This window comes from Microchirus variegatus (assembly GCF_963457635.1).
Source record: "Microchirus variegatus genome assembly, chromosome: 22".
NCBI lineage: Eukaryota > Metazoa > Chordata > Actinopteri > Pleuronectiformes > Soleidae > Microchirus > Microchirus variegatus.
Genome location: NC_139823.1, coordinates 4,321,216 through 4,334,483, shown reverse-complemented (window position 1 = coordinate 4,334,483; position 13,268 = coordinate 4,321,216). Strand labels below are relative to the sequence as shown.

Below are 13,268 nucleotides of genomic sequence, written 5' to 3'. Positions count from 1 at the left end.
TAAGACAGCTGACCTTGATAAATTATGAAACTATCCTCAGGGAGGTTGTGGCGAGTTGATGCAGCCTGCATCAGCTCCAAGTAGGAATAGTACATTGGGTGGATTCTTCCTGATAGTGTCCACTCCTGGCGTGTACATGCATGTATATTGTATATTGCAGAAAAGTCCCTCCTGAGCTCTGGCCTGTTTCTGGCAGGTTTGCCTTAATTCTGACCTGTAAAGCACACTGAGAACCTTCCAGGTTTCCTCCACTCCATTGCTGACAAGAGGCTTTGAAGCAATCATTGCGGCCCCATCCCCCTCTGTGCAGGCAACTCCTCACAATGGCAACAACAGAATGCTTTGGTTTAGCCAAGACCTGCAAGATGAGATAAAACATACAAAATGAAACACTTCAGTTGACTGATAATATTCACGAGAAACTTTGCATTGTCCAACAAAAAATAATACATTTAAAGGTGCATTATGTAATAAATCTAAAGCAACTGGCCATAAAATCCTCCTAATATGTCACAGAGACTCAGGAATAATGTTCATATAACAAACTGAACTCACCAACAACAACAGTACAGACAAAATATTTGCATAAAAAAAAGTATTTTGCAGACTGCAAATCATGTTTATGTTTTGAAATCATGTTTTGGCATGTGGCGCCACCTACTGCCATCTAACAATCATTGCAGTCAGTAGAGTCTCAGCTGCCGAGCAACCACGGGTTGCCACTTACGTCAGAAAACAAAACCTAAAAAACGTCGGTATTTTGAATTTGAATGTAGTAACCGTTTTTGGCCACATTCTTACATATGGCACCTTTAAAGCATTTAAATTACCTTTTTCTGATGTGTGCAGTGAAAAGAGGAGCAGCAGGTCAGCTTCTTCAATGCCAAACTAAGCAAAGTTAAAATTAAAACCTCCATCATTAGTTCAACTGGCTGTGACATCTTTAGTTATTTCTTTGTATGGTCTTACCCAGCTCCAGCTGTGGGGAATGCCTCCTCGCTGCACAGGATGTCGCTATTCAAACAGTTCAGCATGTCTTTCAGGAAATGAGAGTCTCTGTATCCACCATCCCTCCTCCAGCAGCAGCAGCAGCCACATCACTTCCCACAACTCCTTGCACGTGTTAAATAACAGATTGTGTTTACTACAGCCCCAGTCCACAGGACATGCTGCAAATTATCATACACTATTACAGATGGATGTTTCATCATTAATTACTTACTGCTCCAGCAACTTGAATCATCTTCCCAGGTTGTGGAAACCAACTGCCCAGAAAAATGTTTCATTGGCTGAATGAGCCTCTGCTTTTTCAGTACATCATTAGCAAACCTGCCAGGGTGGAAGCAAAGACGAGTTTGATGCCAACAACATAAACAAATATGAATTAGTGAAACAAATTTAGCGTGACAATGAGGTAACCTGGTTTTGACCGAGATCCACTCCTCATTAATATCCTTATTAAGATGGGGCAGGATTCTCATCCTCTCACCACAATGTTACTACGCACGGCATGTATAAATAAACTAAGAGTATGTGTGTAAAAACAAAGTGCTGACCCTTGTAAATTAATCAAAATGTAAGACACATTCCAAAAACCTGGTTTCCCAAGGTCGAGCAGTGAATGATGCATAATTGTTTAGAAGTCGGTGCTCCAGCTGGGTATATGTCATCAACATCTTCTCTACATATGTCCCAATCTGCAGGTAATTGATTTTTCTAAATTTAGCAGAGCATTATAATTTTGATGAGTTTGCCAATGTTTTTGTCTTCCAGAGCTCCTCCTGCCTTCTCGTGAAGCGATTCCTGTTGCTGCCAAACTGTATGGACCGGTCCATCACACATCATATTCAACTGTTAAAATGGTAAGCCTTACCAATACTAGAGTCTCTAAACAAAACATGTCTGTCATGTGCACTACCCAGTCGCTAACGGATCCACAAAGACGCCTATACAATTGTCTTTCATTCACCTGCAGATCACACTGTCCACCTTGATCATGTGACGTGATAAACCAGTAAGAACTCCATCACACCCTCTCTGTGGGAAATAAACATCAATTATGGATGGGTTACAATTTGAAAGAATATTAGCATCCTTTTTCTTTGCTTTACAATCAAAATATAGACAATCAGACAATATGACATTACCATAAAGTAGGACTGCAACTAACGATTATTTATCTATATCTATAGAGTACTTGTTTGGTCCTTAAAATATCAGAAAACGTTGAAAAATGTTGATCAGTGTTTATCAAACTGATATTATAATGTTCATGAAGCTTGTTTTTTTTTTTTTTTTTTTAAATTATTGAAAATACACTGCAACTGATTACCAAACTAGGATTAATTTAGTAATCCATCATTAACATAATAATCGTTGCAGCCCTACCATAAAGCAAAAATGTTTATTGGATCATTGCACTGCAGGACCACAATGACTTCTAACTGTTTCGTCAGAGTTGTTTGAGATGTTCAAGCCCTTCATTACAGGCATAGCACACGCTGCCACTGGCTAAAAATATTGTTTTAATTTAAGAAGTCATCACACCCAGTGAGATGACAAAAACAAATACAGGACTGACAGACACTCTGCTGTCTAGAGTAGAAACGAATGTGCATCGTAATAACATACCCTAGGAACGGTCTTTATCTCCACAAAAACACACGCGGCAGGGTTTCCAGCACAGGAAATGACCTGACTTAGTGTATATATCCTTGCACACATGAATGTACAATGTTATCTGCAACGCAATCCTGTGTCTGTGATGAACTTCCAAGAGGTTATTGGCTGCTGTTGCTGCCTATTAAGCAAAGACAGTTAGTTTTCATTACAGTAATTGAATCATCAGTCACGTCATTTATACTACTATAATATCCATTTTGTAGTGATGGGTAATTAGAGAGTGGCACCAAATGTGGTCGACAAATCTGTGTTCCTGCCAATGATACATCAGTGAATCAAATTTTCAAAGGAATTCCGACACAGAACAAACAAAATGGCCATTCTGCTCAAAATACAAGAGACTTGCAATGTGCAACATCACCGCCTCTCCTGCAGAGAGGTGACATAGTGTGCGTTCCTCGACAACAAGCTTATAGTTAATGGTTTCTTATGTGATATATTGATATATCTGTATGTTGCATAGACAGGTTACATAAAAACAGAGCAATAACAATATGGTCAAAATAATTAAGTGGCATTAAATATAACAAAATATTACCCTAAACGCATTTTTACTTACCACACGTAACACCTGATACAGTATGAATATGTGAAATTAATAAAAAAAAAATATAAATATTTATATAAATGAATATATTTCAGAAGGAAATTACCTATATCAGTATTGTGTATGAGCAGAATCAAACTTTGCTTTTTTTTAAAAACATATTTAACAGAAACTAACTTAACATTATTAATGTGGGAGGCAAGGAACAATAATCCACTGAAAGTTATATGTCACCTTTAAAATATTTAATATACAACAATTCTGACGTATTGGCATCAGTGATTAAAAAAAAACTTACTTTCCCTTTAATCTTAAACTGTTCGATTTAACATGTAAACATTTAAATCATATAGAAAATATCATTCGTGTAGTGAGGCGTATTAAAAATGTGTATATTTGTTTTCATATGTTTTTGTCTGCCGCAGGCACCCGTACCGTAAAACGTGGAACAAATGACAACATTTTAATTACCGTAAACTAGCTAAACTGAGTCCCCTCGGATTAACTCACTTAAATTGACATATAACAACACAACCTATAGGTAACAACACATGTCAAATGTTGTGCCAATGAAAGGAAACACTGACATTACACTTAATTCATCTTTGGTAGCAGATACATTCACTAACGATAGTTATTAATGAGCAACAACTGGCGTTTTAACGTTAAATACCCATTACTTATAAGCACTGCTTAAAATAAGCTAACAAAACGTCCACAAGCTAACCTCACTAAATAATTAGGATTCCAGGAAGTATTTAACACCCAGAGACGACGTCATGCAGCTAAACATGATCTAACATTACATAGAAGATCATAGTTGTGCTGCTGCTGCTCACTTACGTGGTGTTCCAGTGTGGGTCCTCCTCAGAGACTGGCTGCGACGCAGATTGCGCAACATAGCAAAAAAAAAAAAAAAAAATCTGCTGCGTCACGGATTAAGTAATAATCTAAAGAAAAACAGTGCTGTAGAGGGTAACATGTCTCTGAGTTCTATCTAATTGGATTGTTTGGCTTCACAAAATAACCACATTGTCAGGCATTTATTTCATGCCTATTTTTATATCATCTATACTGACCAAATTATAATCTGTTAGGGTTTTAAAACAACAGCAGATAGATAGATAGATAGATAGATAGATAGATAGATAGATAGATAGATAGATAGATGCTGTAATTGTGACTGTCAGTGGTGATGTAGAGTGTAATTTAATGAAATTGTTTACCATATTGTATTTTATTCTATTTTTACTCTTATCTTAGGTTTTCTTTTCTTTTTTTTACTTATATTAGAGTGTAATTTTTACCATATTGTATTTTATTTTATTATAGTCTTACTTATATTTAGAGTGTGATTTTTTACCATTAATGTATTTTATTCTTATCCTTTTTTTTTTTTACCTTTCCTTATCTTTACGTTGTCTGTCTTTTTTACTCATTATGCCCTTGCACATTCCTGCACCTCTTGTCACCTTAACTGAGCTGTTGTAAATGTGTGCCCCCCCCCCCCCTCCTTGGGGAGGAATAAATTCATTCAATTCATTCAATTAAAAAAAAACATTCAACTTTTAATTTGGATACATGGACCACATTTAATTACCATTTATTTTTGCAATTTTTAAGAGGACATACACAGTCCAGCCACAACAACAACACAAGTAAACCAGTTGTAATGATGATGTTCAATGTTTTTACTCTTAACCACCACCGCTTCAAGGCTTCAAGTAGTTTTAGCTGATGTATGGCGAAACTACAGTAAACAGGGTAAACAAACATCCTAATGCATTGTCCACGTAGTGCCTTGAGTACTGGTTAATTTGCTATAGAAGTTACAAAAATGCTTTCTGTCCACATATTTAAGCTTCTTAATGAGATTTAAGCCACCTTCCAAAACAGGATGTTACTCTCTATCAATGAACAGATCAGAGTTGAACTGACGGGGAAAAACAGGACACTGCTGAGTACGTCAACAGGGAAACGGAAAGAACGTAAACATTTCCTCAGGCTTCTGCATAGTTTGGTTTGTAAAGTTTAAATCCTTGTGAAAATGTAGTTTCTTTGTCGACATGAAAACACCTTCACTTTCCTCTTCCATGAGGTCATGCTGACGCCAGGTTAAACAATATAAAGTTAAACAATATAAAAAAAGACACAATACACAATAACAAGACGCCGACAAACACTTTTAATAAGATACTGTGCGTGCTATTTACTCTGAATATATTAGAATTATACATTTATACACATTTCGACTTCTTAAAAATACATTATTAAAATACTGTAGTAACTATAAAAGTATGCATTTCCTTTTTTAAATAAAACAGCATTGATGAGCAAATGCCCTTGGTCCAAAAGAGTACAATCAGAACATCTGAAATACATAGTTTGTTAAACATTTTAAGACTTGGTATAAAAAGAGTGAAGAATGTCCCTCAGATTTTCCACAAATTAGAGAGACATCTGCTTGTTTTACTCACCAACTATCTAGAACCAAAACATAGTCAGATCATATTCATAAAAGATGAGACAAAGCACTAAAATCTTACAATTAATAAACTAAAACCAGCCTATGTGATTTATGTCATGCCATTTCTAGCGATCTCTTGGTCTGTGCAGATGAAAGAGCTCCATGTGCACACAGTATAATGCAATTTTCCCTCAGCTTTTCCACAGAGTTACACTGAACCATGTGTAATTCCATCCAAACGTGACAAAAAATAGGAAAATTTGAACACTGAAAATCCTCCTCCATTGACATTAAAGTGATACTCAGTCGCCCTGGTGGTTTTCATGAGGTTGCAATCATAGTGCAGATGACTCCACTGGCTCCTCTGGGAGACTCTCCTGATAATGTGGCGGCACAGATTCCATCTCGGTGGCGGAGACTGACTGGCTGAGTTCTCGGAGTGAACTCTTCGTTATGTCCAGGCATGCACGCTTCAGGATATGACGGACCTTTTTCCCCAGGAGCATGTACAGCAGGGGGTTAATGCAGCTGTTGAAAAAACCTAAGCTGGTGACGAGAGGGAAACCAGCTTTCAGTATGTTGTGCAGGTACAAAGAGGAATGTATCGATAACTCCATGAGGCTAAACGCATGGAAAGGTGCCCAGCATAGAAAGAAGGCCAAAATAACTGCAGTGACTGTTTTGGAGAAGCTAGACAAGCGAACCATGCCCCCAGATCGATTCACTTTGATTGTCAGGAGTATGCCTGTCACGGATATGGCAGTAAATGGCAGAAGGAAGCCCACGGCCGTACGGATGGCCACTATTATTATGTGTCTCATAGCTGCTGTATGTCCGTCCTGCGTGTGGAAGTTGTTGAAGCAGATCACTTTGTCGTGTAAGCGCAGGGTGTCGCGGAAAATCAGAGCCGGGCAGCTCAGGGCGGCAGCTGTCACCCATATGCAGCCGCAAGTCACCCACGCTCTCTCTACCGTGCGGTGCCGCCGAGACCAGTTGAGGTGGACCAGCGAAACGTACCTGTCTACGCTGAGCACTGTGAGGAAGAGCACGCTGGCGAACATGTTCATCACGGACACGAATGAGTTCAGCTTACACATGACCACGCCGAAGCTCCAGTGGAAGTCCCGCAGTATGTAATCAATGTAGAAGGGCAGGAAAAGCACAAAAACAAAGTCGGCCATGGCGAGATTGAGCAGCCACACGCTGTTGACGGTCTTCTTGCTTTTGAACGCCGTCACCCAAATGACGGTTCCATTCCCGATCAAGCCGAGCACGAAGGAAATGATGTAGATGAACACTGAGATCATGTGTATGGTTTCCTGTTGTCTGTGCTCCGTTTTGAGATCTTCAAAGTCGCCGTACTCCAGGTCATAATCATACGTGTAGTTGCCGTAGTCTTCGCTGGGGTCGGCCATTGTTGCAAGGGTGTTAAACTGTGCTGAAGTTCACTGTGAGAACAAGAAACAAAGATCACATGATATATTAATTTCTATATGGTGAAAACCTACAAGTCAACATCTGCTTCTCTTCTTCCTGATCGCTCAGCTGTTGACGCTGGGACTGGGTGTGTCCTGAGAAGCCCTGGAACACACAGTGTCAACATCCATCTGGATCAATTTGGACGGAGACATGTCCCACAGATGAGGTTGAAACAGCCCACGTAGTATGATTCATAACATTTCTCCTGCAAGTAAACAGGACAAACCGACAAATACCGAGCCGTTGCGTCACTTCAGCACATGGAGGCACTGTGTTAACATTCAGATGATAAAAAGTAAACAACAAGTGCATCTCACTGTTGTTTTTCCAAGGCCATGATTGTCAAAAATAAAGTGGTTTACTGGGCCACTATCTCTAGTCCACTATCGTCTGCCTGTAATGAAAAGTCTTTGAGCAGAAGCAGATCATAAAATAAAGCCAAATATCTAAGAGAATAAAAATATTTGGGAGGGTTTAATAATAATAAGAAGGACAGGTCTGATTATTTTAACAGCAGCATAACTCAAAATGTTTGCAACAGATTGTGAGAATGTTCTTTTGTTTAGATGATCTTTGGTGATGATCCAGAACAGGCTTGGTGGAGATTTGCACCCCCTGAATACTTTCTCTTTATTTGAATACAGTAGCATCAGAAGCAACCGTTTTATTTTACTCATTATTTATTTACATCTTTTAACTCTTCTCTGGAGCAAACTGGACTGATTTCATAGTTTTTACTTATTATGTTTATCTATTTATTGTGAATAGTGTTGTCTGTTTTATGGCCATTAAAGAAGTCTAAGTCTAGACAAAGGAGGACTAGAGTTAAAGGTGCCATATGTAAGAATGTGGCCAAAAACGGTTACTACATTCAAATTCAAAATACCGAGGTGTTTTAAGTTTCGTTTTTTGACGTAACTGGCAACCCGTGGTTGCTCGGTAGCTGAGACTCTACTGACTACTGCAATGATTGGTAGACGGCAGTAGGTGGCGCCACATGCCAGAACATGATTTCAAAACATAAACATGATTTGCAGTCTGCAAAATGTTTTTTTTAATGCAAATATTTTGTCTGTACTGTTGTTGTTGTTGGTGAGTTCAGTTTGTTATATGAACATTATTCCTGAGTCTCTGTGACATATTAGGAGGATTTTATGGCCAGTTGATTTAGATTTATTACATAATGCAACTTTAAATGTGTTAATATAATAATAATATGACAACATTTCTTAATAAAAGCATAATATAAACATCACCAATAGGCTGGACATTTAAAACAGCATTACTATGCTATTTAAGATGCCCTATAAAAACAAGAATATCAATAGAAATTGCTACGAATCAACTATTATTAATCATCTTTGACAACTTTGACAATCGATTAATCAGAGTTTCTTATTTTTTGCACTTCTGCCAAATCACACCAGTAGAAAAATTACCTGTATCTTTGTTTTTTTTTACATTTGAGGACGTCATTTCTGAGGTTTAGGAAACACAGCTTGTGATTGACCACACGAGTAATCGATTCATTGATAATGATAATAAACGAAGTATCACTAAAGTGTACTGAATAGCGCCAGTCAGTGCCACACACACACAAACTAATGGGATAAACATGAAGTGTTCTCTGTATAGTTCAGTGCATGTTCTTACCCTAAAAAGCGAAGCGCCCCCCTTTTCTCTCGCTGTTTGGCACAAACCGGGCTAACGTAGCCTTTTAGCTCGGTCATTCAGGGCCTGGTCCCTATTTTCCACACTCGGCTTCAGAGAGCTTCTCTTGTCTGTGTCTGTGTGTCTGTCTGTCGCTGTGTCCATCCAAACTAAACCCGTCAGCGGGTTGTGAGCACAGAGGCGCGGAGTGGGCGCGCCAGGCTGACGCGTCCAACAACGCACCACAGAGTGAAGAAAAGTTATTGGTCATCCGCACGGAATGAAGAATGCTTTCATTCAGAGGAGCTGCGGCCTCTTTTCATCACAGCAGGGTGAAAGCCTGAGTGCACGCTTTTCCTCCCCTCAGTGAGTAAACGGAAAAGTTCTCAATTATGCTGCAGGTTTTTTACCTGCGTAATGATTCCAGTTTTTTCTCCCTCCCAAAAGCAAAAGTGTGATTTGAGCTTCCAAAGACTGTGCAGAGACTGTCTTCCTCTTTCCCTCAAAGCATTTAGACATGTTGATTTAGCAGTTAGTTGCTTTGTTTCTTATTATAAGGGGAATAAACTTCCCCTGTGGTGAATGTGGATGTGCAGATATATAAAAAATCTTGCTGACTTTACTGCTCCTGCAAAGTATTGATATTTGACCATGATTTAAAGGGGCTGGTGATTTCCATAAATTGTAAAATGCAGATAAATGTATATGTTGCTGTTGTATGTCCATAATACAGCTTTTATTTGTATCTTTTGTTCAGATTACAGAAACTACACCTGTGTGTCCATCAACGTGGCCAACACAACAAACAGAGCTGGTCAGACATCCGAACAATGCCAAACTGTAGATCAGTTAAAAAGACATACGAATCCTAAAAATGTGGGTTAATCTCCAACAATTACCAGGGAAATGTCTAAAATCTCAATATTTAAACGGAGGAGTCTGGTGTATTTAGGGACAGCACTGCTGATCGCGAGCGGCATCACAAACCCTACCGATTTATTTTAATCCAGTGACTGCGTCAGGCGGAGTCTGTGCTCCAGTCATGGAGGAAGTGCTGAACAAATGGTTTTAATTAACTGATCCTAATGATTCAGTCACACTAAAAACAACTGCTTTACAAGGCACTAGTCACTCGCTTGTGAGTCACTGCAGTTTCATGCAGCCGTGCAGCGATGACTCCGCCCACGTTGAGTAGGTGCTATATATTCTTGTAGTGGAAATCCAACCTGAACGGTGCCGTGCCATGCCGAGCTGGGACCATAGTGGAAAAAGGGCCAATAGTTAGTGTAAGCATTGAGATTGTGTGTATCAGGTCCAGATGCCAGGCGCCGTGGTATCTAGGGAGGGAACCTTGAAAGGCGCAGAGTTTGTGTCTTATCATAAGGCTGAAGAATTTTCTCTCACATCTTTCACCAGAAGAAAAAAAACAAAGATCCATTTTGGCTTTGATTTTTGGAGAGGTGAAAGTGGGCACAGCTAGAGCTGTCCATGATATATTTGGTGATGCTACGTTGAGCTTCTTCACGTCACGTTGAGAGTTTTAGAATGTTTCCCCCCCAAAAGTGACCATGTCATTCCTCTGTTGATCACTCAACCCCAAGGGGGCACTGTCACAACCTCCATGAAGCCTCTGCGGTGCATGTTCGTGTGTATGTATGTTTTCCGTTAAGTGCTTTTTTTCAGAATGTCAGGAAGACACCAGCTGCACTAAAATGTACCTCGCTCCCTCGGGTACCTTTCAGGAAGTGTAATTAAGCAATCGTCATCATCATCATCATCTAACCGCCAGCATTCATTGCTTTTCCACACGTCCTGTGTCTGCAAACTTGGCACACATCCACTAATCAGTCACTTTAATTTTCTCTGGCCTTTTTTAAAGTTTAAATCACACTCAACCCAATTTTATCCACAGAGTAGTAACATATGACTAAAATGTGAATGAATGTTTTCAATGACACTTTCAATGACGTTTTCAATTACCGCTGCAACAAATGATCATTATCGTCAGCCCTTTCTGTTGCTGGCTTAATTATTTGATTGCTTTCAATAAATGGATGATTTGATTAATGATAATAATATTATAACAGGCACATATTGGCATAGTCTGCTGATGCCCATTTATTCTGGAAAAGTCTGCGCTGTTATGAATGCTTATTCTCATTATGTCTTCCCCGGGTTGTTTTTAAAAGTGTCCTATAAATGCATTTGATTTGTACCATAGCAACTTCATCGGTTTGTTAAAAGCAACATTAATAATGATTTCAATTCATTTTAAGCAGCACGTTCTACTTTATGTGCATCTCATAATGCAGTAAAATGTGACAACACAAAATGCACGGAGAGGCTTTTTGCTGCTGGTTTATGAGCAATTTTCCCTCATTTACTGTATCGAAGATGGACAACACCTCCATGATACGGGTCAAAAGGTTGAAACGGGTCATATATACTATCACTACACAGGCCTTTACCACAGAAGCCAGCACAAATATGAATAATAAAGTTAATGGTGGGTGAATTCCATTTAGCTGCTTCATTTTCAGTTTCATCATGCATACTATCTCACTGTCACCCAACACCTGTGTTCAAATGTCTGCTGTGAAAAAGCCCATTAACAAACCAGTAATGCCTTTAGTGAGTAGAGCACTTATGGCCTCTCCCTCTATCATATATATTATGATATGATGAGCTGCATTAAGTACTTTCTCATTGTCTTTGTTTACGTGCCTTTGTGCTAATGCTTCTCTACATTTAAATACAAAATAAATATTGTATTTTGCGTTTTGTTTCAGTTTAACCACCCAGTATAGTATATGTATATACTATAGTGATGTATAGTGATGTAGTCTTCATTGTTTTGACAGGTTACTGCTTACTTATTTATATAATAGAGACAAATGAGCAGCTTTACCTTTTTACTGCTAATTCCGCTGTACTGCAACTTACTAAAAAAGATTTAATAATACAATTTTGATTGTTGAGTATTTGTACTGTGTGGTATTGCTAAAAGTACTGCTACAACTGAATAGAATGTGTAACATATCCCTTTGGCTTTGGTTAGCTATACAGATACAGGTAAATGTCTATGTCTGCGATATCTAAAACATGGAAACGATGTTTAATTCAATGTAAATTTACACTCATTTTTGCAAAGGAATGATAAATGTGAAGGGACTGCAGATGAAATGCAAGACTGTGTTTCCGTCGCCTGCAGATCAGCTGACCGTGCTGCCTTGTCGTCCTTTTTGACCCTGAGAGTGTCCTTTAAACCAGTAACCATCATAGTGTCAAACGATTTGCCATTTGTCATTTTCTGTCCATTAAGAATTTTAAACCTGTAATTTATGTTTTGGCAGTGGTTTGCAGAGACGTTTGGAAAATGAAAAGGGCACCTACTGTTGTGGAGATTTGATCAGGTGAGACGACCAAATATGGAGTTTCTGGAGTCAGAGATGAGTTAAGTTGAAAAGCTTTATTGGAAACAGCTCAGATCGGAGCAGAACTGAACAAGTAGATGTTAACAGTTGGGCATCCTCGGTCAGTCTATTTGTGAGTCCTAGAGTTACCGTATGTAAAGGCGGTTTTGGAGGCATTTCTTTGCATATGAGTTATCCTCATAGTCCTTTGCTCCAGTTAGGTTAGGCTCAGCGAAAATATAAAGAGGCACATTCTGTAGACAAATGATGGGAGCCAGTGCTACGCCGAGGCCTTTGTGATTAGCGAGTTGCAGCTGGCACCGTCCTGAAGCTGTTTAGGTTTGTGCTTAGGAATGTGAGCTGCTAATTTTAGAGAAGGCCAAATAATATGTTTTTCTTCTCTTACACCTACTGCGCACCGGTGGGGCAGGTGCAACGATTACTCTAAAGGCAGGCATGTCCAGAGGGGCCAAAGGCAGGCAGGCCCTGGGGACTGAATTTCATGTGGACCCCTAACATTAGTGTTTCATTAATTTCTTTTACCAGATACAGAATTTAATATAAAGTCCTCTAAAGACAAGCTTTGGGATATTTTCGGTACGTTTACATGCACGGTTTAATCAAGCTAAGGCCATAGTCTGACTAAGACAGGCAGTATTTGTTATACATGTCTGTTTCTCTCTATAAGCTAGAGCATATTGAATCAGTTTCCTGTTGACCATTACAGTACATCACAGAAAAATCATGCTGTGGTTCTGAATGTTTTGTACCTGCTGTTAGTCATGATACAACTTAGATGGCCCTTGTGGTTGCTGTGTTGTTGCCGTATGATTTTCGGGCAACCGTACAGCAGTTTATACCTCGTCTCCTTGGAGATCGAACGTCAAGTCCAACTCCAGTCCGACTAAACGTATACACGCAGGAGTAATCGGACTATGAATCACACTATCCAGTTATGTTAGTCCGACTAAGACTAGCTCGATTTTAGTCCTGACGTGTTGACATGACATTAAGAAAACAGAATTATTGT

The 13,268-nt window shown here is 39.1% G+C and overlaps 1 protein-coding gene across 1 annotated transcript; it reads right to left on the bottom strand.

The window, feature by feature from the left end:
- Positions 1-5,487: 5,487 nt before the first annotated feature.
- cmklr2 (chemerin chemokine-like receptor 2) lies at positions 5,488-8,967 on the bottom strand. Its single transcript, XM_083908993.1, has 2 exons — positions 8,829-8,967; positions 5,488-7,144 (listed from the first exon to the last, which is right to left on the bottom strand). Exon 2 carries the CDS (start codon positions 7,109-7,111, stop codon positions 6,032-6,034), a length of 1,080 nt encoding a protein of 359 aa, XP_083765119.1. The 5' UTR covers positions 7,112-7,144; positions 8,829-8,967; the 3' UTR covers positions 5,488-6,031.
- Between the last annotated feature and the right edge of the window lie 4,301 nt (positions 8,968-13,268).

What these genes read in the sequence shown, in the direction of transcription:
- cmklr2 (XM_083908993.1), bottom strand. Translation starts at nt 7,111, where the DNA reads ATGGCCGACCCCAGCGAAGACTACGGCAACTACACGTATGATTATGAC.